This window comes from Ambystoma mexicanum, chromosome 1p, assembly GCF_040938575.1.
Source record: "Ambystoma mexicanum isolate Mex_15411 chromosome 1p, UKY_AmexF1_1, whole genome shotgun sequence".
Taxonomy (NCBI): Eukaryota; Metazoa; Chordata; class Amphibia; order Caudata; family Ambystomatidae; genus Ambystoma; species Ambystoma mexicanum.
In genome coordinates, this window is record NC_090921.1 from 600497473 (window position 1) to 600521779 (window position 24307).

At 43.2% G+C, this 24307-nt stretch overlaps 1 protein-coding gene across 3 annotated transcripts in view; it reads left to right on the forward strand.

Annotated features, from left to right (window-relative positions):
- Positions 1-24307, forward strand: part of RFX2 (regulatory factor X2) — a 580927-nt gene that overhangs the window by 125132 nt on the left and 431488 nt on the right. For all 3 annotated transcript variants that reach the window (XM_069649559.1, XM_069649558.1, XM_069649560.1), the window contains one exon: positions 2631-2710. In XM_069649559.1, coding sequence (XP_069505660.1) covers positions 2631-2710 — 80 coding nt within the window. The remainder of the gene's footprint in view (positions 1-2630; positions 2711-24307) is intronic.

The window sequence follows — 24307 nt, forward strand, 5'->3', positions numbered from 1 at the left end:
TACCTCACATATTTCTGATCTTTTACTAAATTCGGAAAATACTTCCCATGCATGTATACCATTATATGTGCATTTTATGCCTATTATGATTTCCTCTGACTGCCATTCATACTCCACGTGCACATATTGATCGCCTGCTTCACCTTAGTGGGGAGGGGCCATCCATGTGACACTGTTTCATCGTTATGTTTCTGCGTGCAGGCAAATCTACAAATGTAACGCCGCTACACAAAAAAACACAAAGTAACCTAAATATTGCGCTTATCCCATTACCATACATATTGTAATATTTGTAGCAATTTGCGAAAGTGACAAATGACGATGACTTGTCCACCACACAGTCTGTGGTATGGTGAGCGAAGTTCGAACTTTTCCAATTTCCCAACAATCTATTCTATTTAATATCAAACATCAGCAAAGCTATGAAGGGATTATAAAAGCTTTAAAAAAATCCATTTGACCTGAAATGTGACTGTAGAGTAAATCTGTTCAGCTAAGTTGCACACTTCACACCACCACCCAGAAGTCCTCACTGAAGTTCACCTCCACTTCAAAGCCACATGGAGCAATACATTGTGGGTATGCAAATTGGCTGAAATGCAAGCTTTTCTCTCCAGAACATTCTCTTGTGTTAAATAGCACTGGCCTGTATGAAGAACAGCTCGTAAGGATGCAAACTACTTAATGCCTGGTGTTATTGTGAGCGTATGATTTCAGGTAATTTTAAGTTTGTATTATTCATTAGTATTTATTTAAATGGTAAGTGTGTGATCTTTTCATTATGTTGTGTATTTGCTACCTGTGTTTGTACTTGGAGTGCATTGTAAAGATATGCCTATGTGATAAACCTAAATTTGGGACAGTGAGTTATGGTTTCTCCAATGTTGGTTTGTTTTTGTTCCCACCTATACACGATGTGAATGCCAACGATAAGATTTAAAGTTTTATTAAAGCAAACATTTTTTACCACGCCAATCTGTTTTGTTTTAAAGAGTATTCTGTGATTAGTATGCGAGTTATGTTGACAACTTTGTGCTGGGTGATACCGATTGTATGCATTTCTTAGAATAGTTTTAATTTCGCTGAATGTTTGTCGTTTTGTTCCTCCAACTTTACTGTGCATATAGGTTTGCCCTACAATCTGATGTGTGCAGCCAATCGTGTGCGTTTACCCAGAAAGTTCCTTTTGAATAATGGTTTTAATTTAATTTTTGCCCCTCGACCCTAGTGCAGATGAATGAATGTTGTGTTGCATGCTGCAGCTGTGCGGTTTGTGGAATGTTCATTTAGCATAAAGTATACAAGTTTACTTTGTTCCTCGGACTCCAGTTGTGCACTAAATAGGGTTGTCTGCATCTGGGTTGGGGATGCAGGTTTTTCTGTGGATTTATTTTCTTGTCTCAGTATTTTATCCATCAGATCCTGCAGCACATGGCTAAATGCAAGTGGGGTTGCAGATGACCATGCATTTTGCAGCATTTAAAAAAAATAAATCGGTTTGACACTTGTGCTTATTCTGGAAATAGATACGTTCACTTTAAAACAACTCAATGGTTTTAGTTTGCTTTTCAAAACCTTTACAGCATGTACTATACTTCATCCTAAGATCAAGGTGTGCAACAACAATCTCAATTTGATGCTGATATTTTTGAGATGTGGACCAAATAGCGCAATTTTCAGTTTTTTTGGAAGCACCCATGTACAAAATGTTTTGCGTGGGTATGTGACCAGAACAGTTGCATGCTGAATTTGGTGATTGGACTTGGACATAAGTTCAATGTAATCTTAATCGTACTGTCGGTTCCGCTCTAGCTTTACATTGTGTGCTATGATATTGTATTCATTTTTACTTAGTTTCTTCAATTTATACATTTTGCTGATGTTTTCAAATAGCAGTTTCATGGACCCAATTTCACACAGCCTATTTTATTTGCCATTTTTAACAAAGTGATGTCTTCCCTGTAACAATACAATTTGGGCGTGCACGGTCATCGTAATTGCAGGGAGAAGCAAGTGTATATTTAGAACCTACTTGCACATCCGACGCATGCTGCCTGATTTGACAAGGATTTAGTCCTAAATGCACGTTTTTTTTCCCCTCACTGGATCAAACTTGGGAGAACTCAGCCCATCATTCACTACTATGTATAAACATCTGAGGGAAAGTATCATGGTATGTCATTAGCAGTAGATTTCAAAAGCTTAAGTAGTAAGCTTAGCTAGTTACTCTACTTAGCCCATCTTCTTGAAGGCTTCTTCTGCCCTCAAGGAATTCTCCTGTAACCATATTTCTTTCTTTTGTAAGCCCCATCTTTATGAAGTTGTTTTCTATGTATGGGCTGTTAATTCTCTTTGACTACTTGTCGATAGTAATAGGACCATGGACTCTCAGTAAGCAGTCTGTATCCTTATCTAAATAAATCTATTTTTTTAATATTACAGAATTTTGGTTTAGTGATGAATTTACTATAGATACCAAGCATTCTAGAAAATGAATTTCTTCACTGATCGTTAACTGTAAAGAATCCCTCCCATGAATACATTTTTAATACATGCAGTTTATTTTAGATTAAGATCGTTTTTAACCCTTAATCAGCCTTGAGAAACGTTTTTAAAATTTCTCTTTTTAGGTGCAAACAGTGCAGCATGTGTACCCTGCACAAGTGCAGTATGTGGATGGGGGCGATACAGTATACACAAATGGAGCCATGTAAGTATTCCCACCTGGAAGCAAAACATTATCAATCATACGATCTTTAATAAAAATCCCACATTTCTAGGATATTTGCTTGTATCAATTTATCCTGTCACAAACTGCAGATTTTTTTAAAGTTATTTTTCAAAGTATGTTCCACTTCACCACTTGTGGACACTGGATATAATATATACACTTGTCTATACCTGCCTGGCATCCCAGGTACGTATTTCAACACACATTTATTTTAATTTTTTTTTTTGCAATTTCCTTTGCTTTTACATCAATGGAACCCCCAGATATTTCCTATGGTTCAAACCATGTACCTCTTGGAGGTAAGTAAAGACTTCTTGCTTTTCTTCCCTTGCTTGTTTTGTGGCCGCTGGTACGCCTATATGGCTACCAATGCGGTGGTCCTGTGCCCAACATTCTTCTATTGTATTAAACCTCACCTTAGGGAAAAGAAAAAGGACTGCATAGTGCACTTGCAGAACTTCACTATAATAACAGTTGTTACCTTTTTGATGTGCCTAGTGTGTGCTGGTGGCAGCCGGATGTTTATATTTTTTTCCCTTTTTTATGCACTTGTGTGCACGATTATTTTCTACTGCATAATGCCATTTAAGTAACTTAATCAAAATTCTTGTGCCATGTGGTTTTCCCCCTGTCCTTTGGCCATATTATTCCTGCTTTCTGTTGTCAGGATATTCCATATAAGACCTTCCCTTTTTGTGATATTCAGCTTGGATTTACTATCGAAGTGTGTCTCTGATGTGGGGGATTGGACCGTCTAGTCCCAATCTCCTTTGCAAACAGGGGATGTCTGTTGCTTGCCATATGTGGGGTTTAAGGCCGATTGGACAGCCCTTACCTGTTTGAATGGTGCAGATCCTTACTGTTGGTAGGGTGGGGCAGCCCCAATAAGGAGGAGCCCTGTAGCCATTTCTCAGATCAACCACCGGGGCCATGACCTTGAAGAATAGGCGCCCATACTGAAGAAGTGAAAAACTACTGCCGAGGATGACCAGTAAAGCCTTGCCTCCCTTGCTGCTATTCTAGAAGGTAGTTGGTGGTGCTTCGAACTTTGCACTAGTGGGACTAATCCGTCTTGATTGCTGTTCGGGATGCCCACCTCCAGAAGCAGTCTGAAATGCCCTAGGACTGCCCTGTGGGCTGTCGAGCATCTTCTAAGGTGCCCCTGGGGCTGTCACTGCGCTGAGCTGGAGCTTGTGACTCTGCATCGATGACTCATGGCTGAAGTCCTGTCCTGCTGCTGCTACACTCCAGAACAAAGAGGGCGGCCTTCCTGGAGCGTAGTCTTCCTTGCTGTCATGTGTCGCACCTGCTGCCCCTTTATCGGAGTGAGCTTTGCTACTTCAAGTCTCTGTCCTGGGATTCTCCTTTTCATGTGACTGCCTAGCTGCTCTCCCCAAGTGCTTGTGCCATCCTGCTGGAAGAACTTTGGAACTGTCCCATTAGTACATGGAACTACCTTCTAGTCTGAACTGACCCCCTGCATCCGTGGCAACTTGACCAATGGCAGAAAGTAGTCCCAGAGATTCTAAGAATGCTAGGAGTGGTCACTCAGATTGGAGTTTGGGGTCGAAGCTTGCACACCTTTCACCCCCCCGCCACAGAGATGGTACAGGCGTAAGGTTCATTCCCTACCTTGCCTTTGCCTATCCTAGTATGGCGGGAATGGGAGAGTACCCCAGCATCTTTTTTTCCTTACCCTCAAACTTCAAAGTTTTTATTCTAGAACTGTAGTCACCCATTGGCTTTGCCAAAGGTAGTTTTTGGTGGGTGGAGGAAGGGTATTTTAAGACTTCCTGCCCTCTAATAAACACTGGTGGGTCGGAAGAAGGTGGACACTCGGAGGACAATAGGAGTTTGATTTATTCAATTAATAATAATGCCTAACTTTCTCTATTGCTAGATGGTTTTCCCTACCTATATAAATCACTTAGGTGCTTGTCCGTCGTCTGGAAGCCTGAACTGAAATGTGTGCTCTGTCTAAATGCAACTCCTACCTGACCCTACCACTATGTTAACTAACTTAATTTAGATTGGTAGAACCTCTCCTCTGTTCTGTATTCTGGTATGTGAATGTCTTTTCACGCGATAATTCTCTTCTTGGGTATATCATCAAATAGTCTTTCCACTCTTGACCAGATCTTGAGTCCCTTTACGATGCATTTAGGCATGGACCCCCTTTTGGTTACGTTTTCCACAAGAATTGGTACCATTTCTTATTACTGATTTAGGGGTAAATATTCTTTTAACTCTAGTGATTCTAGACTTCTCCTTTATGTCTTTACCTCCTCCTTTTCCTGGGGTTGTATCCCCCTTCCAAGCACTTGCTTTCTCAGGTTTATTGGTAACTCTTGGGACTAGCCTGTCCCCTTTCCACTTTAAGGCTTCTATCTGTAATTTCTCATATATTTCACTGGGACAAGTTTCTCTTCGTGCCCACTCCTCTAACTTCTCTTTGGACCTTATTTGTTATCCTCCTGATTACATTAATACAGTTAACCGTTAAGGTCTCTGATTTTAGTACTTTGTCAATTTACTGGGACACGGTTCTCTGGTGTGATTATGCCCCAGCTGCCTCCTGGTATCCCCTTTCTTCCTGTTACTTCTGTGTGGGATGCTTTCGATCTGCCTTCGGTCGGCTTATCTTAGAGTCTCGGGGTCTCACACTCAATCTGCTTTCTCGTGGCGACCGTGTATGATTGGGTAGCAGAGCGCCTTTGACTCCCGTATTGGGTGGTTTTGGCGTCTTGAGACGGGCAGTCTGCCCACCATGGATTTGTTGTGGAAATGCCACCACCTGGGCACTGTTTAATTTATCGCCCGGTTCCTACTTCCTGGTAACACAAGACCTCTCACGCTGAACTATGCTGCTCAGGACTCCTTTGAAAGCCGCAGGCTCTTTGGTTCTGCATCCTCCTGGCATAACCTTGTAAGGGGCTTCTGCTGCTTACGCTCATTTCCCACAGCGTCTTCTCTCAGCGTGCTCTCCTCGTCTCCATTATGTGTTTCTTCTATTAAAGAGAGATAGCCGCCTTCTTATTTCAGTTTTACCTTCAGCCACATCTTTGGTGCTTGCAGTATTCTTCATACCTGATAGTCCCATATAGGGCACAATGGTAGAGTTTAGTGAGTTTCGTACAGGAACAGGAGTCCTTCTCCTCTAGGGGGTAGTCTCTCTCAGTGAGGTCCCACTTGCCCACAGCCGAGATCGGCTCACCTCCCTAGCCTCAAAGGGGGGGGGGGGAGGGTTCCCCTTGGGGAGGAGGAACAAAGGCCTGCGGTTCGTCACATTACTTGGAACAGACTCTTTTGAGACACTAGGTCATCATACCAGTTAGGGAAGGACTGTTTAGGCTATTAGGACCTTATGCTTATAATACAGTTCAGTATTTTATTTGTGGCTTTTCCCTTAAGTGCAATTTTTCCCCCGTTTCTTTAATGTGAACTGTTTTTACTGTTTAGTGTAATGTGTAGGTGATATCACTATGGGATCGCTGTGTGTGACTAATTGGTACATTTTTTAACTTTTGTGTTGCTTGACTTTAGTGCTCTGTGTGGTTAACTGTACTACTACACCACAGTTATATCTTCTGAGGTCCCTTACTGCTCGGTCTTTGTTACCTTGATAGTTTGTCTAGACCGAAGTATCAATAACTCAGATTAGAACCCCTGGTTCCAAATCCATTTTAACACACATCCTGCTTGTGTTTTTGAATTGGAAAGTTGATCTTAAATCAGAAAGCACTTTGGGCCTCACCTTTAGATAACTTGTAGTACCTTATATTTGTTGCTGGTATATTAGGTACTCTGACTGGTACTCTGACTTTTTTTGCTGACTGATGTGTTGTTGTGGTACCCTTAATAACCCATCTTTTTATTGTACTGTGCAGGAAAAGTTTCGGAATAGATTCTTCTGTTTAGAAGGTTTTTTTATGTGTCTGATTCATTTTTTGCAAAGCAAATGCTCATTTCACCTGTGCACTTCCTTTCATTAGTAAAGGCCAACTGAATTAAATTGGCATAATTCACTGTATATACATTCACATTCTGTGACTCCACTTCTGATTAGATATTTGAATTCGTTCACGATTTATTTTAGGACTTGTATTCTGCTAACTATAATTTTACTTAGCTATCAAATTGTGCTTCTATTTTTTTATTTGTATTCGTTTACAAAAGAAACCTTTACAAATTCTTATCAAAATAACATTAAAACACAATAAGATAAACCATTTGTAATTCCTAAAACAATCTCAAGTAAAAAAGCAAATTAAAACATTTCTTAAGAAAAACCATTCAAAAACAATTAATATAACGTAAACCACCAAGAAGTGTGAACGTCATTTTGTGTAAAAGAAATCATAGCATAAGAGGAACCAACCAGACCACTTCTTCCTAATCACAAACAGATCACCCCTAAAGCTGCTGCAGCATCAAATCAATACATTCTGCTCTGTGAGAAACAGATGTTCATCTCATTTACAAAGACACATTTACAAAGACATTCACCTTTCAATTTACTATAGTACAGCTTGTCGTAACATACAATACCTTTTGTGTAGACTTGCGTTTTGCTTTTAGCCAAACAATTCCAATAAAAACACAATCTTTGACTTCATTGAATATTTTAACAAATCAAAGAATCTTCAATTTTATACAGTAATTTAGTTGGTGCCAAAAGTAGTCGGGTGCTTTCTCCCCTTATACATCTTTCCCAAAAAGATTATCGCGCTAATTCAGCCTCCGGCTAATAAGTGCCCAATAGATTGAGTCTGTCCTTCTCAAAATGAGAACAGTATAATACTAGATGTTTGAACGTTTCGTGCTGATCCGTAACTACACAACTGACCAGTATTCTTGACAATGGAAGTACATAACTTATGCCAATGTTGCGAACGTTCAGGCGTAGAGAATTGATTTAATTTGAACTGTATGTATGTTCTTCTAGCTTTCTTACAGGGTAACAGTGTACAGGACGATCGTGCAACTCTTTTTCTGGGGAATGATGCATAGGCAACATAAGTTTTGTAGGTATTGTTGGTTTCAATAGTTTTTAATCCAATCCCATTTGTAGAGTTTGTTTAACACTCTGTAGACCTTTAGTGAGGTCTTCAACTGTAGCATTTATGATCGCAAGAATTTGTTTAATTTGAACATCAAATAAAACAATTGATTAGGGATTGCCAGCTAACAAAAGCTCATTAAGGCCTTGATGGAGGGAGTTGTGAGGAGGGTCAAGCATCTTGGCATAGCTATTTTTCGACATACAAATCTCAAAGAAAGAGATGGGAGTCCTAATTCATGCTGTATGATAGTTGGGAACAGTGGATGCCAGTCCTAAGGTTTGTTTCCAAATTTTCCCTTGGATGCTGTTCAAAACAGAGTCCAAGTCGCAAAGACATGTGTCCAAGCCAAACAATATGATTGGTTCCACCTTCAATAAGTAAAAATGAATAATGGACAACCAGGAGAATTTCCAGTATTTTTTTTTTTTAACATGATTCCCATCTGTGAGAGCAAAGGACGAGCTTCAGTGTTTAGTCCAACGGACCATGATTTAATAGTTTGTGTCAGAAAGGGAGTAACCTAAGTACCGTAAAGACTTCACACGTTGGTTTATTGATCCAGCTTTGTTCCATTGATACAACTGTATCCTCTTTTTGTTAGTGAAAATAATGATCTTGGACTTCAGAGAGTTGGCCTACAACTTATGTCTAGTAGCGTATTTAGAGAATTCATTTAACTTGAGCTGAAGACCATAGGGGGTCCTATCAAAGAAGATGTCATCTGCAAAACCCATCCAATGTAGATTTAATTTACCCATTTGAATGGATTGTCCTCCCACGTATTCCTTATGTTTAATATTTATTTCCAGCATGCTGGCCTTGGAATTTTTTTTTCAGTAGAGGCCGCTGCGCGTCGATTTCCCTCGGAGGGCTCTGTATCGGCGTCAACCTCATCATAGGTATAAATAGTCGTGCGCAGTGTCTGTTGCTTAGTTCCGTTTTTCCGTGCTTCATAAGCCTCTGAGACGTAACGCTCGGTTCCTCAGTGAATGCAAAAAATGTCAATTTCGTGAAGAAAAATCATTGAATCTTCGTCCGCTCCATCGACTCCCCGATCCGGCTTTAAAAAATGCCGGGATTGTGGGAAAAAGATGACTGACTGATTCACCCACAGGATTGGTCTAGTGTGCCTGGGCCCAGAGCACCCGTGTTCAGAGTGTGAAGAATGTCTTTCTATGATGGCGAAAGCCTTGAGGGAGCGTAGGAGGAAGCTGGAGAAAGGTAAAACCGTTAAATCTGTTACCCCTTCAAAACTGACCTCTTGACGAGTCAAGACCGTAGTCTCCTCGTCGAAAAAGCATTCCCGTTCAAGGTCTCGGAGTGGATCACACCACTCATCCACTTGGAGACACAAAAAGAAGAGGCGCCATAGATCACCCTCATATTTGTCTTCCAGTTCCCCAGAAAAATTGGCTTGCCCCCACTAAGTACAGCTCACCGGCTCAGTGGGAGGAATTTTGTTTAAAAAAGTTAAGGGTCTTCGAGAACGCGGCCTTGCCCCCCTCGGAGAAACCTGGAGGCGATACCCCGGGTTAAAAACCTGATAAACCTAAAAGCTGTGAGTCGTCGACTTGGGCGATACCTACTCCTCGAGAGCGTCATGAACCCTTGAGTAGAGAAAACACCTCTTCGACGCATAAGATGTCGACCTTACTTTCAAAGCCCAAAACTGCGTCGACGACTTTGCCAAAGAAGAAATTACGGACTCCTTGTGCCCTTTCGACGCTGTTCGCACCTGAGACATCGGAGTATCCTTCGAGAACGTAGACACCTGTGACGACCACATTGGCGACATCGAAGAACATCCCCAATCCCTAGACCACATTGAGGCCAATTTCAAGTACATCAACGCCTTTCACAATTACATCGAGACCTATGACGTCTACCTTAACGATTTTGAGTCTTTCTCGACCATTGACTAATATTGGCCCCTCATCACTGGAGATGGGTTTTACACCTCTTCCACGCTCTGATTATTTCAGGGCTTTATGTTCCATATATGAAGAAGGGGAAGACTCTGACTCAAAGGCCTTTTAGTCTACAACCTACAAGACCTTCTCTGCCAGAAGAATTTATACCAGAAGAGGTGAGACTAAAGGATCTGCATGAGTCCTTACAGGAGGCCAGTGGTATTGATACCTCTCCAGAGGTAGACTTTAGTAAACTGGAGCCTGGTGACCATGCAGGGGGTAATTATAGGTTACTTATGAATAGGGTTATGGAGTACATGGGGTGGACGAGACCCGCACCCACTTTTGACCTAGATGACCTAACGGACATTTTAGATAAGGGACCTCAAGAAGACCATGTAGTTCCCTTCCATAAAGCGTTGCAGAAAAAAGTAACCACAAATTGGGGTACTCCAGAAGTAATTCCTGCAGTCAGTAAAAATGTTCTGCAAAATATAGGACATCGGCTATAGACCCTCCTTATCTATCTCCAGAGATTCTAGTAGTCCAAGTTGCTACTTCATCAGGCAGACAATCCGCATACCTCACAATACTGCAGGATCGTGATGACAAGAACTTTGACGCCATGGCCAAGAAGGTCTTCTCAGCATGCAGCATGGATCTTAAGTCTGCTAATGCCACTTGCACGCTGGCAAGATTCAGTCACACCCTTTGGGAGTGTGCTTCAATGGCTGCTGACCACCTCCCCAAAGGGGAGGAGAGAGATGGTATTCTTGAGCATTATCAAAGATGGGAGGGATGCGATGTGGGAGTCCCTCCAAGCCGGTCTCGACTCTGTTGACTGCATAAGCGGAGCCATGGCAGCAGGTACCACAATCCGCAGATTTGCATGGTTGCGGAAATCTGGCTTTGCTCCTGATGTGCAATTCAGACTTCTGAATATGCCCTTTGACTGCACCAATCTATTTGATAAAAAAAGCTGATGACAGTTTGGAGAAGTTGCAAACTTCCAAAGCGGTGGCCAAATCCCTTGGAGATGCAATTCGACAAACTCCAAACCGCCCCACAGATGTGTAAAGTAGTCGGCTGGAGACAGGTAACAGGTGGTGAAATATATTTTATTACATCGCTTTCATAACTCTGAACATGTCATCAGGAAATAAGACCCAATTTAGAGACAGAGTATTCTTCCCTTCTGATTTGACTTGGCTTCCGGTTCAGTTCATGACTATAGTAGGGACCCAGACGGTACTCCCGCAGCTTGCCATAAACAGAAAATACAAATGAAGTGAAGGTTGCTGTGGTCGCTGGCTATCCCTCCTTTAGACAGTCGTCCGGCAATAGTCAACTGAAAAATGCAACCCCTCCATTATCTGTGTTTCCCACTTCTTGCCTCTTCACTGTCGTCCGGCTTTCCTTCAGCCGGACTCTGTCTTGGAGGATGCAAGGGGTAAGGTGCCTCTCGGTGCTTGCTCCTACGTCTTAGTATGCCCACTGAAAATCTCCTGGGGTTTCACTCTATTACCCCTCGGTGCATCCGGGCAAGCTCCGCGCCTACAATGAGAGAACGCCTGTGAATACCATTGTTCGGTCTTTAACCCCTTCTCCGCTCCTCCCATCCAATTAACCTCCGCCCGTCCCTCAAACCTTTTCCCCGCACCTGAAATCAGTTCCCCCTCCTCCCTTCCGTACAGACTGATCTGATTCTAAACCTGACACGTCCCACCCCTCTCTTCTAAGTGAGGGCTCGCAGCTATACAGTAGGGCTGCCTTCGGCCTACAGTGTTTTCTCCAATTCCTGTTATATTTTCCACCTCCTTGGTTCTCTCTCGCGGGGTTTTCTGGGACATGTAGTATGCATATGGGTTTGCTTAGCATTGTGGTTCAGGCATACCACCCCTGGATGGATCTTGGAAGCCAATCCGTCAGTCATTCCCTTTACCAGTGCTGCCTGGTGATCTGCCTGCTGGTCTGCTGTGTTAACCCCTTCCTGCCCTGTCTGGATCGTGAGAACAGCATTTCCTCTTGGTTTCAGCGCTGCAGCGACAGCTCCCTTTTCACATTACGCCATGCAGGGGTAGGTACTTTCGCTTTTACTCCGGTTTTGGAAAAGGCAGAGGACAGCCAGCTCAGAGGTGCCAGAGACGATTCACCCATGGTGGACAGGGCAATGGTACCAAGTCCGCATCCGCAGGTGCTGCCTTGCCTTCAGCGTCAGCCGCTCCAAAACCCCTCTGAGGTCTTACCACACAAAACACCAGTAGGAGGCAGGTTAACTCAACATCTGACAGAATGGCAGGATATTACTTCAGATGCTTGGGTATTAGAAACAGTTGCCCAAGGTTACTGCCTGCCTTTCCTACATACTCCTCAGTCATCCACCGGGGAACAACTCTTTGATGTTTCTAGACCCGCTCCTAATGCAGGAGATTTTGGACCTGCTAGAGAAAGGTACTGGTACCTGTAGCGGAGAGCAACAAGGGTTGGTACTCCCCATATTTCCTAATTCCGAAAAAGGATGGAGGAATGAGACCCATCTTGGACTTACGGGAATTGAACAAATTCCTCAGGAAGGACAAGTTCAAGATGGTAACCCTTTCTCAGATCCTTCAGGTGCTCCAACTTCAGAATTGGTTGGTATCTCTGGACCTTCAGGATGCTTACTTTCTTGTGCCAATCCATCTCAAGCACCGAGTACCTGAGGTTTGCTATTGGCAACTCTCACTATCAGTTTTGGGTTCTGCCATTTGGGCTGACCTCCGCCCTGAGGGTTTTCACCAAGCTAATGGCGGTTGTGGCAGCAAGTCTCAGGAGGGGAGGGTTTCATATCTACCCCTACCTGGACGACTGGTTGGTTGATCAGAGCAGTGTCCCCGGAACAAGTTCGATCCCCTGGATTACGTTTACCACTCCTTCCACAAGCTGGGCTTCTCCCTCCGCTTCAAGAAGTCCCATACGATACCATCACAGAAACTCCAGTTTATTGGAGCAGTCCTGAACACATCCCTGGGTAAAGCCTCGCCACCAGAGCTGAGGGCTCAAGATATTCTACAGATGGTGACCATATTTCAAAATTCCCAGCATCTGCCAGCCTTTGACTTTTTGAGGTTGCTTGGCCTCATGGCATCCTGCATTTTTCTAGTGCCGGAGGCTCACCTGAGAATGTGGTCTCTCCACTGGGCTCTAAGGACCCAATGGTTGCAATTCTCAGGAAAGATGTCAGATCTCCTACAAATTCCGAACAGTCGCACGGGACCTTCAGTGGTGGGCCTGTCGAGAGAACACCTTGAAAGGAGAACCGTTTTGGCAACCATGGCCGGAGAGAACAGTAGTGATGGATGCCTCACTCACGGGGTGGGGAGCCCATGCCAACGATTTGACCATCAGCGGTCATTGATCTCCATCGGAGTCCAGACTACACATCAACCTAGCACTGAAAGCTTTCCTGCCATCAGTACAGAGAGAAAATGTTCTGATAATGATGCCCAACACGGTGGCCATGCATTACCTCAAAAGAGACGTAGGGTCGCTGCCACTGTGCAGAGGCAATGAAGCTCTGGTTCTGGGCAATTTGAGAAGGAATTTCTCTATCGACAGTTCATCTAGAAGAACACGGCAGCGGATGCTCTGAGCAGGCACATTAGTCTTCCAAGGGAACTTGCCCAGGAAGTCCTTCAAGAGATCTTCACCCTTTGGGGAACTCCTCAGGTGGATCTGTTCGCAACGAGTCTCAACAGGAAATGCGAACGATACTGCTCTAGGGAATTTCCCCCGAAAGCAGATCTACTAGATGCATTTGTGGTGAACTGGAAGTTTCCGCTTCTATATGCGTTTCCTCCAGTCCCTGTCATTCCTCATGTAATGAGTTTGAGAAGATTCCGGAAAACCATGATCCTAAATGCCCCGGACTGGGCCAGGAGGACATGGTACCCGGATCTTCTAGACGTGTCCACCTGTCCTCTGATTCGTCTTCCACAAAGAGTATCTTCTCTCACAAGAGGAGAGTCAGGTTTCTGAAAGGCTGAGATACAAACATTGGGACCTCCCGGATGACGTAATGGAGGGGTTTCTTTCGGCCAGAAGACCAGCAACCAAATAACTATACTGCTGCCATTGAAACAAATTCTGCAGCTGGTGTAGAGATAAGAATATTTACCCTTTTTCATGCAACACACTAACCGTATTATTTTTCCTACTACACTTAGCACATTCAGGGCTACAAGTTGGCACTATTAAGGGTTATCTCGCTGCACTATCAATTTTCAAACGCATGGCTGAGGAACCCTCATATTTTCAGATGCCTATAGTTCTTCAATTTCTGAAAGGGTAGACTAATGTCTTCCCTCCAACTCCTTTTCAAATTCCCTTGACTTAAATCTATAACGTTTCTAATGGGCACTCCCTTTGAACTCCTCAGTTTTGCCTAGTGGCTATAACTTCTGCCAGAAGTAGTTCTTCAAGTGAAGTCTAATTTCCTCCCAAAGGTTGTGTTACCGAATTTCATATTATGCAGAAAATAACATTACCTTCATTCTATTCTCCCCCTCATCCTGGAAAAGAGGAAGAAAAACTGCAGACTTGATTCAAAGCGTGCTTTGAGTTTCTACATCAGCAGACTTGCAATACTTGGGCAAGCAGACCAGTTGTTCATGGGTTATGCAGGACATAAACTAGGCCTAGCCATCACCAAACAAACCATCTCAAGATGGATAATTTTAACTATGCTAGAATGCTATAAGTGTTGAAGAGAGGTTTTTCAGGAAGGCATGGAGGGAGGTTTCTGCTCTAAGGGTGTTGGGTAGTGAGTTCCAGAGTTTAGGGGCTATGAATGGGAAACCAATCCCACCTGCTTTGACCCTGTGGATGTGGGGGTGTGGAGTTGGTTGGTTTGAGTTCTTGCCTGACATGAGGAGGTGGTTCTGATATGATTTCCGAAAAGTAAGTGGGTGCTGTAAGGTTGAGGCATTTGTGTGTGACGGTAAGGATTTTAAAGGTAATGCAGTCTTTTACCAGGATCCAGTGTGCTGCCTGTCTGGCTTGGTAGATATGGTCCCTTCTAGGCATGCTCAGTGCTGCTCTGAGGCCATTGTTTTGTGTTTGAAGTCTAATTTTGTGGAAGTGCCAGCTAGGAGAGCATTACAATAGTCTAGCTTCACACCTATGGTTGCTCTAGCTATTGCAAGGCAGCTAAGTTTGGTGAGGTAGGGTTTTATGGCATTTATGAGTTTAGTGCTGCGTGCAGATGAGGCGATAGCGCTAACTTGTCTGTTCATTTTTAGTGTGGCATCAATGTAGATGCCTAGCGTCTTAACTGAGGAGGAGACTGGGATGATGGAATTGTTGATGTTAAAGTTGGAATATTGGCAGTCTAGTTTTGCTAGGGTGGCTTTTTGTCTGAGGATAAGGATTTCTCTTATCCCTGTTAAGGCATAGGCTGTTCGCTGCCATCCAGGCTTGGAATGTCTTGTAGATTTTGTATAATGCCAAGGCGTCTTGATCATAAGAACCAGATAGTGGTAGGAGTACTTGGGTATTGTCCGCATTATTTGCTATACCTAGTAAGTCAAGTAAGTTGAAGAGAGGCTTTGTAAATAGGTTGTACAGAGTAGGGGCTGTACATGAGCCCTAAGGAACTCCAGTGTATGGTAGTAGGGGGTCAGCATTTGCTATGTTGGAGAATACCTTCATTGCAGGTAATCCAGGAAGGGGGGGGGGGGTGGTGGTGGTGGTGGAGGAGGAGGAATGATAATAATGGTAAACGGTTCCTTTGCTTGAGAATTGGCATTGAATGAGTTGGCTTTTGCTGTAATGGTCGTGCATGAAGCTTGTCGGAGAACTTGGAGTTACTGTGAAAGGACTTTTTTCTTTTTTTACATTCGAGCGGAGCTATCGAGTTTACCGCGTTGGTGGGGTGTCTGCTACGATGTTAGGGTCCTGCGAGAACGGGGGTGATGGGCATGGGATGTCAAGGTATGATCGGAGGTTGTCTGAGTTGAGTTTTTTTTAAAAAACTTTTTTAGCTGGAGGGGCATGTGTGAGGGTTTTGAGGCTAGGGACCTTAGGGATAGTGAATTGAGTGCAATTGTGGGTCAGTCCAGGGGTAAGCAGTGTTTGAAGTGATGGTAGAGGCACAATTGTGGTCCATCACCCAGTCTAAGGTGCGGCCTTTAGAGTAGGGCTCATAACTTTTTGAATGAATCCTAGGTCCAGTAGTTCTTTGGCTAGTGCTGTGGCGGCTTTGTCCTTGGTCATTGAAGCCTAAGTTTAGGTCTCCTAGAAGTATCATTTTTGAAGATTTTTTGATATTATCTCTGAGTAGGTGTGTGAGGTGTCCTTTGAAATCTGTGGGGAGGCGTGAGGGCCGATATAGGATATGAATGTTGGAGTTGTTGGGTGAGAGGGATAGTTTAGCAGATAGGATGCCCGCATTGCCATCCCATATGCTAGAGTTGGGCCTAATGGATAGAGAATCTTTATAGATATGGGCTACTCCACCTCCTATTCTGGAGGGTCTGTCCTGTCTCAGGAGGTGTACCCTGGAGGCAGGGCAAGTGTGACGGCAGGGCCGGAGGCATCATGTAACCAGGTTTCAGTGATGCCTAGTATATCCGGGTTTTGGCTGGATAGGTCAAATATTTCCAGGGCATGCGCGGGAAGAGAGCATACGTTGAGCAACACACATTTGGGGAGCGGGTAGGGTGTATTTCTTTCCGATTGTGCCTTGGAGTGCTCTAGCATGAGGAGAGAGCGATATGTGGAGGGTTGGTAGGCGTCGTGGCTGAATGGGCGAGTGCGTGCGCCATGAATATAGCTGGTTAGAGAGCAATAAGTGTGAAAGTGGATGGGCCTGTGTTGTGTAAGGTGGGTGAGACCTTGGGCAGTATGGTGGTGTGTGCCGTCTGCAAGTAGCAGTGATTAGTGCGGTGAATATGACCGAATGCTAGTGTGTATAATAGTCGGTGTCACGACTGGTGGACATTATGCTATTTGTACTATCTGATCTGTGTAAGCACAGGATGCACATGCAGAGAGCGAAGGGATTGCTCAATAGAACCAAGTAAGAGATTGAGGAAATACACATTATGTTTTAGGCATTAAGCATGGATCTCAGCAGGTGCAGCATTGGTTAAATCAATTTTTACAACATACAGATAGGAGAAAACGGTGCATAATACCTATCTGGTTAGATCAGTGCGAGATGAGGAAGAAACTGTGTACAGGCAGTGGCGGTGTAGCGAGAATGTAGCATTAAATGCTTGGTGATAGCAAATTAGTATGGAACCACATATATTTAGCAAAGCGAAGCTTAGATATTACGTGCTAGTTGCGGCAGCAGATCGGGTTGGGTAGGCCAGTAGTGGGGTATTATTTAATTCTTTTTTAATAAAATGTTTCATTGGTTAAATTCTTTTATAACCTTTAACATAACATGATTTGAAATCACTTGAGGCAAGTAGATGTCCCATATGAATAGCCCTGCCTAATGTCCATCCACCGTCCTTAGAGCTATATCTGAGGTATTCATTACCAGGATGTATTCAATGAATCTAAGCACATCAAGCGTTTTGCCTAACTTCTCCACTGTCATCAGTCTCTCCCAATAGTCTTCTTCCATACTTGGGGTGATAAGTGAGACATCATCTCCCAACCATTGCATTCGTTCCACTGCTAGTTTAGGGCAGGATAATGCCAGATGCCTGGTTGTTTCAATGATGTCCGAGTTTCCACAGTATCGACATTTTGCATCAGAGGGCGCAATCTGTTTTCTTTGGAGTTGCACTTCTTTGGTTAGTAAGATGTTGAATCTGCAGCGCATCAGGAGAGCTCTATAATGGGACGATGGGAATCTCTTCAAATAGGGTGGTGGATCATTTAATGTTTTCCGTTCCCAAACGATGTTATGGCATAATTTATTTTGTAATTTTAATGTGCTTGTTTCATCCCTGTTGTTTTCTGGCAAGATTTTGTTTGCTTTGTTCAGATTTGTTATCAGAATTTCTTCTCTAATGTTGTAATGAGTTAGGACCATTTGACACTTCTCTTTCCATAGTTGTAAGTTTATGCCCTTATCTTCCATCTGTATTTTAGCCAAGATCTCGAAAGGTGGTGGCGGAGACTCCAGAATACACTTCCTATAGAAGGAGATTGTCTTCCACAGGACTATTGATCTTAAGGATTGTAGTCGTAATTCATGCCTTATTGTTGAGATTGCCAAACAATTAGGGAGCCTTAAAATCTTGCACCAGAAGAAAGCTTCGATGACGTCCCAGCTTTCCCCCCTGCAGATTTAACAAAGATTCAGCACCATAAGTCAGGGTGGCTACCACTTTTTGCTTGTAAAAAGTCAGTATTGGCGTTGTTGAATATTTTCCATATCTGCGATGGAGGGCTCTTCCTAGATTTGTTAATTTTGACAGTTTTTCTCTGATAAAGGAGTATTGACCATGCTCATTCACATTTTTGTTTATTCTTATTCCGAGGTAGATCATTGACTCCACTGTATCCAGTTTTTGATTGTCAATTGACCATACAAAATTCTTTCTTTTTGATTTTTGCCCTCTGGATGACTTCATTATTAAGATGACAAATTTCTTTGTTAGCCTTCATTTGATTTCTATCCAGATATTGTTTGAATTCTGTAATACGACGCTGAAGACCTATGGCCGTTTGATCGAGAAAGACCACGTTGTCGGCGTAAAGGATCCAGGACAGTTCCTCCTTGTTGATTTTGGGCGGAAATGCCCTTCTTACTCTGGGACTACGCCATATCCGCCAGATATAAAATAAAGAGGAAGGGTCCCAGAGCACAACCTTGTTTAATTCCTTTAAATGTTGGAATTTTTTTTGTGGTGGTTCCTCCTTTTGTTATAATTTGGATTGACGTTCCTATATACTATTCCTGAATTGCTTCCATGAGGTCTCTTGGGCAGTCCAGGTCCTCAATTTTGCCCACAGAAGAACTCTACTGACTCCATCGAAGGCTTGCTCTAAATCTATGAAGCCTAAGTATAATTTCTTTTTATAAATAAATTCAGTGGTTCCAACCCCACTAACAAAGGCTGTTTGTCGTTTGCCAAGGAAAACCTTCCTTTATTGCCCATTTCTTAAGGTCTCTTAGAAGAATTGAGGCAAAGATTTTCCCTATGGAGTCCAGGAGGGCGATGGGCCTATAATTCTTCGGTCTTCCCGATCTCCTTTTTGAATATAGGTACTACCAGCGCCTCCTTCCATGATGACTGGATGGTTCTGGTCTTCTTTATTTGGTCAAAGAGCTGTATGATCTTGCCCATTCGTCCCCATTTTCTTTTAATAGCTGATTTGCAATGCCATCTGGCCCAGCGGCTCGCGAAGAACTTAGCTTTTTAATGATCCCCAGAATGTCGTCATAGTTGATTTCCCAGGGTGTTTTTTTTTCCTTTTGCAGAGGCCTGAATTTGATTCTTCTCCTGGGGTTGCCTTGAATAGGTTGGTATAATGCTTAACCCATCTCTTTCGAAACCTGGGGGATAGTTACAGCTGATTGGAGATCCTCTCTTTTATTGATGATCTCCCATAAACTGCGTGTGTTTGCTATTTGCAGCGCTGCTAACATTGTTTCCGCGTCACATTGCGCGTGCCATGCCTTCGATGAAGACTGCCAGTTTTTGTAACATTGTTTACATTTTCAGATTAGTTCCTCTTTATTAGGCAGTACACTTTGTTTTAAGCTTCTGAGTGAGGCTCGATGGTCCTTCTCTTTGACACCAGTTCCGCGTTATACATGTGTTTCCTGGTTATTGAGGGATTATTTTTCCCCTTATATTGGACTTTAAACTGTTTTAGAAGCCATTTGTATTCCACCTCGTCAGTATTTTTTCCAACATGATTTTTATAGCCAATTTTGCAATTGTTGTTTTCTTTATTCTCAGTCTATTTCGGCCTCCTGTCACTTCTACGAGGGGTTTGGATGAGCCTGTTGCCCTCCCAGAGACACAATTGAATTCAACCTCCAGCAGAGCGTGGTCACTAATTTTTTTTGTTTCTTTATTCTCATGGAATTTATCCAAATACTGGTGTTCCCAGCTGTGAAACAATAGTCTAGGACTGCGCTGGTTGTGGTGTTAAACCATGTAGAGGCTCCTTCTAGATCTCCTTTCGACAGCACATTAAGCATTCTCATTTCTCTTATTTCCATTTCCTCCAACCATTGTTTAGCGTTTCCCTCTAACGCAGAGATAGGTTTAAGCTTTCCTGTTTTATCTATTAGTTTTATGTTCAAGTCTTCACAAAGGATAATTGTTTTTTTTTTCCCTTTATCATTGATTCATCTATTTCAGTCATGATATCGGACAGATATGTTTCAATTACACAGTCCGTTTGACTCCAATGGGTGTTAATTATAAGAATTCCAATTTCCTGGGATTTGATCTTTTTCTTTAGCCTTAGTGTCTGAATGTAAGGATTTGGAGTGTGATGTCGTAACACATCGAGATCGCTCTTGTCTTTGACTAATGTCAATAGGCAGCATGTGGTCTGCCTAACAGGCCTTTCTTTGCTGGATTCATGTATACCTCGTATCCTTCACATATTGGAAGCGTTCTTATCCACGATTCCTGCAGACATATTATGTCATACTTCCCCAGGAAAGCGCATTCCCCTGAGAAGAGATGTATAAAACCCCTGGAGTTCCATGAGGCCAGTTGGAATTTGTTTTAGATCTCGCTCTCCCTTTTTTTTCTCTTGGTTGTGGTTTCTATATATTCTGTCTTTCGCATTGAAAGTTTCCTTAGTTTATCTGTGCGCTGTTTCTGTTGACTTTGAATTGTCCACCGTGAATCTCATTTTTTCAAACTGCATATTAGTTTGAGGTCTGTGTTCATCACTCCTTATGTTCCTCCAATCCAGAGAGTCCTTTTGCCTTTGCTTAGGATGTTCTCTCCAAATTCTTTGTTTAATACTCCATGTAGATTTGTACGGTGGAATCACTTCCTCAGCTATTCCATGAGTTTGTCTTTTTTCCTTAATATTGTCCTCCTACCTCAGTTTCGTATAGGCTCTTTCTGATGTCTTATAGCCATGGTACTTGAATTTTCCATTTGGTGCTTTCCACCTAGATTTCTGCTGTTCCATTCTCGAATGCTCGCTAATTGTCTTTCTTTTACTACTGTCTACCAACTCGACTTCCGATGGTCTGAAGCCGGCTTCAGCTAACCTTTCCTTGGCTTTCAGTATGGTTTCTTTTACTCTTTGTGAAACAAGGTGGAGTATTGTCACGTCGAGCCTTTTTTCCTCCAGAAATTCAATGATCAGAATATCGTCTGTTGAGATCTTTCTGAGTATTGACATTTGATTGAAGATAGACATCACATTTTTCCTATTTAGGAATATTCTTTTTTGATTCTTTGACGCTCTTTCCAGTTTGAGATTAAACATCAGATGAGTAGCCTTTCTCCTTCTGGCTACTTCAGATTGTCGTTCCTCACTTCGGCCCATTTTAATGTTTCTTTTCAGAATCCGTTTGTCTCCAAGATCGGATTCTCTATTCGATCTTGATGCTTGCCGCCTCAGACCTCTATGATCTTCCAATCTTTTCCAGAAATCCATTCTCGAGTTTAGGGAGTCCTCTTGTGGTTCTTCACTCCTTAGGCGTTTCCTTGCTTTGTCATTTTTTGACGGTCTCCTTAATATTTCTACTGGTCTTTTCCAGCCTTCCTCTGGATTTTTTTGGGTTCATCTTGTTTTTCTTCACTTCTAGGTCGTTTCCTTGCTTTGTCGCTCTTCCTGTCCTCTATTTTCTTATTGGACTTCTCCACTCTTTTTCGTTTTTCCTCACCTTTTGATTTTTTTTCCAATTCATAGTGATAAAGCTGATTGTAGATATTCTGCCAATATGAAGGACTAATATTTAACCAACGTTCACCCTCCTGCTGTTCTTCAATAACTTCAATTAGATCACTTAGGTACCCATCTTCCGCTGACTCGCTCTCTTTTTCAATAGCTGTTTGTTTTCTTTGGGTTACCTTTTCCTTCTCAAGGTTGGCTAATTTCAGCTCCATTCTCGGTTTCTTAGCTGGATGTCTTTGTATTTCTCAGGCATTTTAATATTTCTTAGGAAGGCTCTTGAGCCCCATTCTTTCCTCATGATTAATTGGTTCTTTGGTTTTGGAACATTTCATAACTTGGTTTAGAGTTCTCGTCATTTGTCTCCTTTTCTATCAATTCTAGAAGATCCTCGGGCAGTGGGGTTTCCTTACCTTCATGATTTAATTTTTGTTTATTCAAACCCCTGCCGAGTACCACGGGACCTCTTTTCGCTGGTCTCTTTTTTGCTACTTTAGTGGGTACTGATGGTTGATCCTCTAGGGTACCAGGTTCGGCCATTTCCTGACTTCGTTCAGCGGGCCTTGGATCTTTTTTAATAGGGGCTTCTTGGCAGCTCGACCTTTGCCACTTATGGGCTTCCACTATTGCTTCCATCAATAATTGCTTATCTTTAGAGTCCCTTCAGGCCATATCACTTAGTCTATCCTGCCATTTAGTTGACTTCTCAGCTTCTAATTCCTTCCTTTGCTCTAATCTTTTCAGGATCCCCTCAGTTTCCAATGATTGATCCCTTGTTTTGGAGTTTACTGCAAGAACCATTTGCAGAGAGACGTTGATGTTTTCGTAGAGCTTAAGGGATGGGGCGATTACAATATTCAGTGCAGTCATCACTACATTCTGTGTGCGCGCAAGGTCTTCCATTCTCCCCTTGCCACATAACTCACTTATTTTTTCCAAGGAAGTCTCATCAAGCTTCATTTCCATTTTCTCTGTCCATGAGTAGTATCCTTGTTTCTCATGTTTGCTGATGTGTTTACCGAGGTATAGTCTATCCTTTCTTTTGTTTTACCAAGTCTTTGATTATATGCGTCAAGGGAGTCCTCCACATCTAGGGCATCGATTCTTTCTTTGATAAAGGATAGACTTCCTTTTTTCCAAAGTAATTTTCCCAGTTAAGGTCGAGATGTCCTGTATAAGTTTCTCTGCCAAGGTAGAGTTGCTTCGTGGTATTTTTTCTGTGCTCTTTTGCTCGTCTCTTGTCCTCCCATTTAGGACGTCTGATGTTTTCAGTGGGCTTCTTGGCTCCCACTGGGGAATATAACTTAGCTCAATTAGTGAAACGTCCTTTGATTTTTTTTTTTTTTTTTGTACTGCTCCTAGAGTTCGAATGTTCCCCCGGTCCTTCCTTGTCTGCCCATAGGGACTCATCCTGCCATATTTCTAGCTTGTTTGCACTGATCTATGAAGTCCCTATCATGGTTCCAGGCCCTCTGCTGCTCAGGATTCTGACACGCCGGCTGTTGCATCCAGTTTTCATTATTGGGTAAGGTCAGCGTGGCACTGGGGCTTGTCAGGGGTTCCTGCAACGGGGTACCCGGGGCAGTGTCTATATTAACCGGTTCTTTAGCTCCAGCATTTTTTTTTTGGTTTCTGACTGTTATCCCCAATATCTGTCTGGAGTGTGGGAACAAATATTTTCCCCAGTGATGAGGGTTTTTCTTTGAAGTTGTCCTCTACCTCCAGGGTGGTATCGACTGTGTGATTTTCTGTTTCCATTGGTTTTGCGGTCTGTTCTATTTTCCGCGGGGGTGAGACCACCAGCTGGTTTACTCCCATCTCATTGACCTTTAAATTATTCCTTTGTTTTCTGAATGTCCCCACCTAGTTGGATCTCCATAGGAAATAGCCCTTCCGCTAGCTGGGGTGAGTCTAGAGTAATAGAGTGGAGGGAGGCATCATCCCCCATAGTCTGACTGCTCTCCAGGATCAGGACGGAGTGTTTACGTTGAGGCAGTGCAAGGGGACTTTCTGTTACAACTGAGTTCCGCTTTTGCGTGTCTGGGCCTTTCTCTGGTATTGTGGCATCTTTTCCTGAGCCCGGAGATCCTCCTTTTGCCACCTTCATCACTTCCTGTAGGGAGGGGATCTCCTGATTCTCACCAACTCCCCCAAGAAACTCCTGCGTCGTTTTTGTGGATCCTGGCAATGGCTGAGGCCCTGGGGTAGTGCCATCTTTAGAACATCCAGTCGAAAGAACGTTACAGTTGGTAAGTAACTTTTTCATCTCATTACATTAAAGGATCAGTCCACAAAATATATATATATTTCTGAGGCTTGTGGAATCTGCTTAGATCACATGCTGTGCATAGGCCGACATCTAGTGGAAGCTGCGGAGTATTACAGTTTGTTTTTCGAAACTCGAAAATGGGCGTCGACACAGGCGTGCCAGTAATACTATCCCTAGTGTGACGTCCACTGTACCCAAGATCCCTCACGCGTCTAGGATCCTCAGATTGTTTTTTTCCGCCATACTGGTCGGAAGCATCTTGCGGAGTCCCCTGGCCTTACCCATACTTTTGCTAATAATTGAAATTTATTATTCTTTATTGACATCCTTCCCCACACCAACGTCGACCCTCGACGACGGCTGGAGAAGACATCGACCGTCGGCTGCTGCACGACGGATCTGGGCCTCGGAAGGCCGCTGGCCTCGGCCCGGGCCTAGTAGGCCGCTGGCCTCGGCCCTGCAAGTAGGGAGAGTGGGGGGTGGTACATACTCTTCACTCTTGGAATATACATAC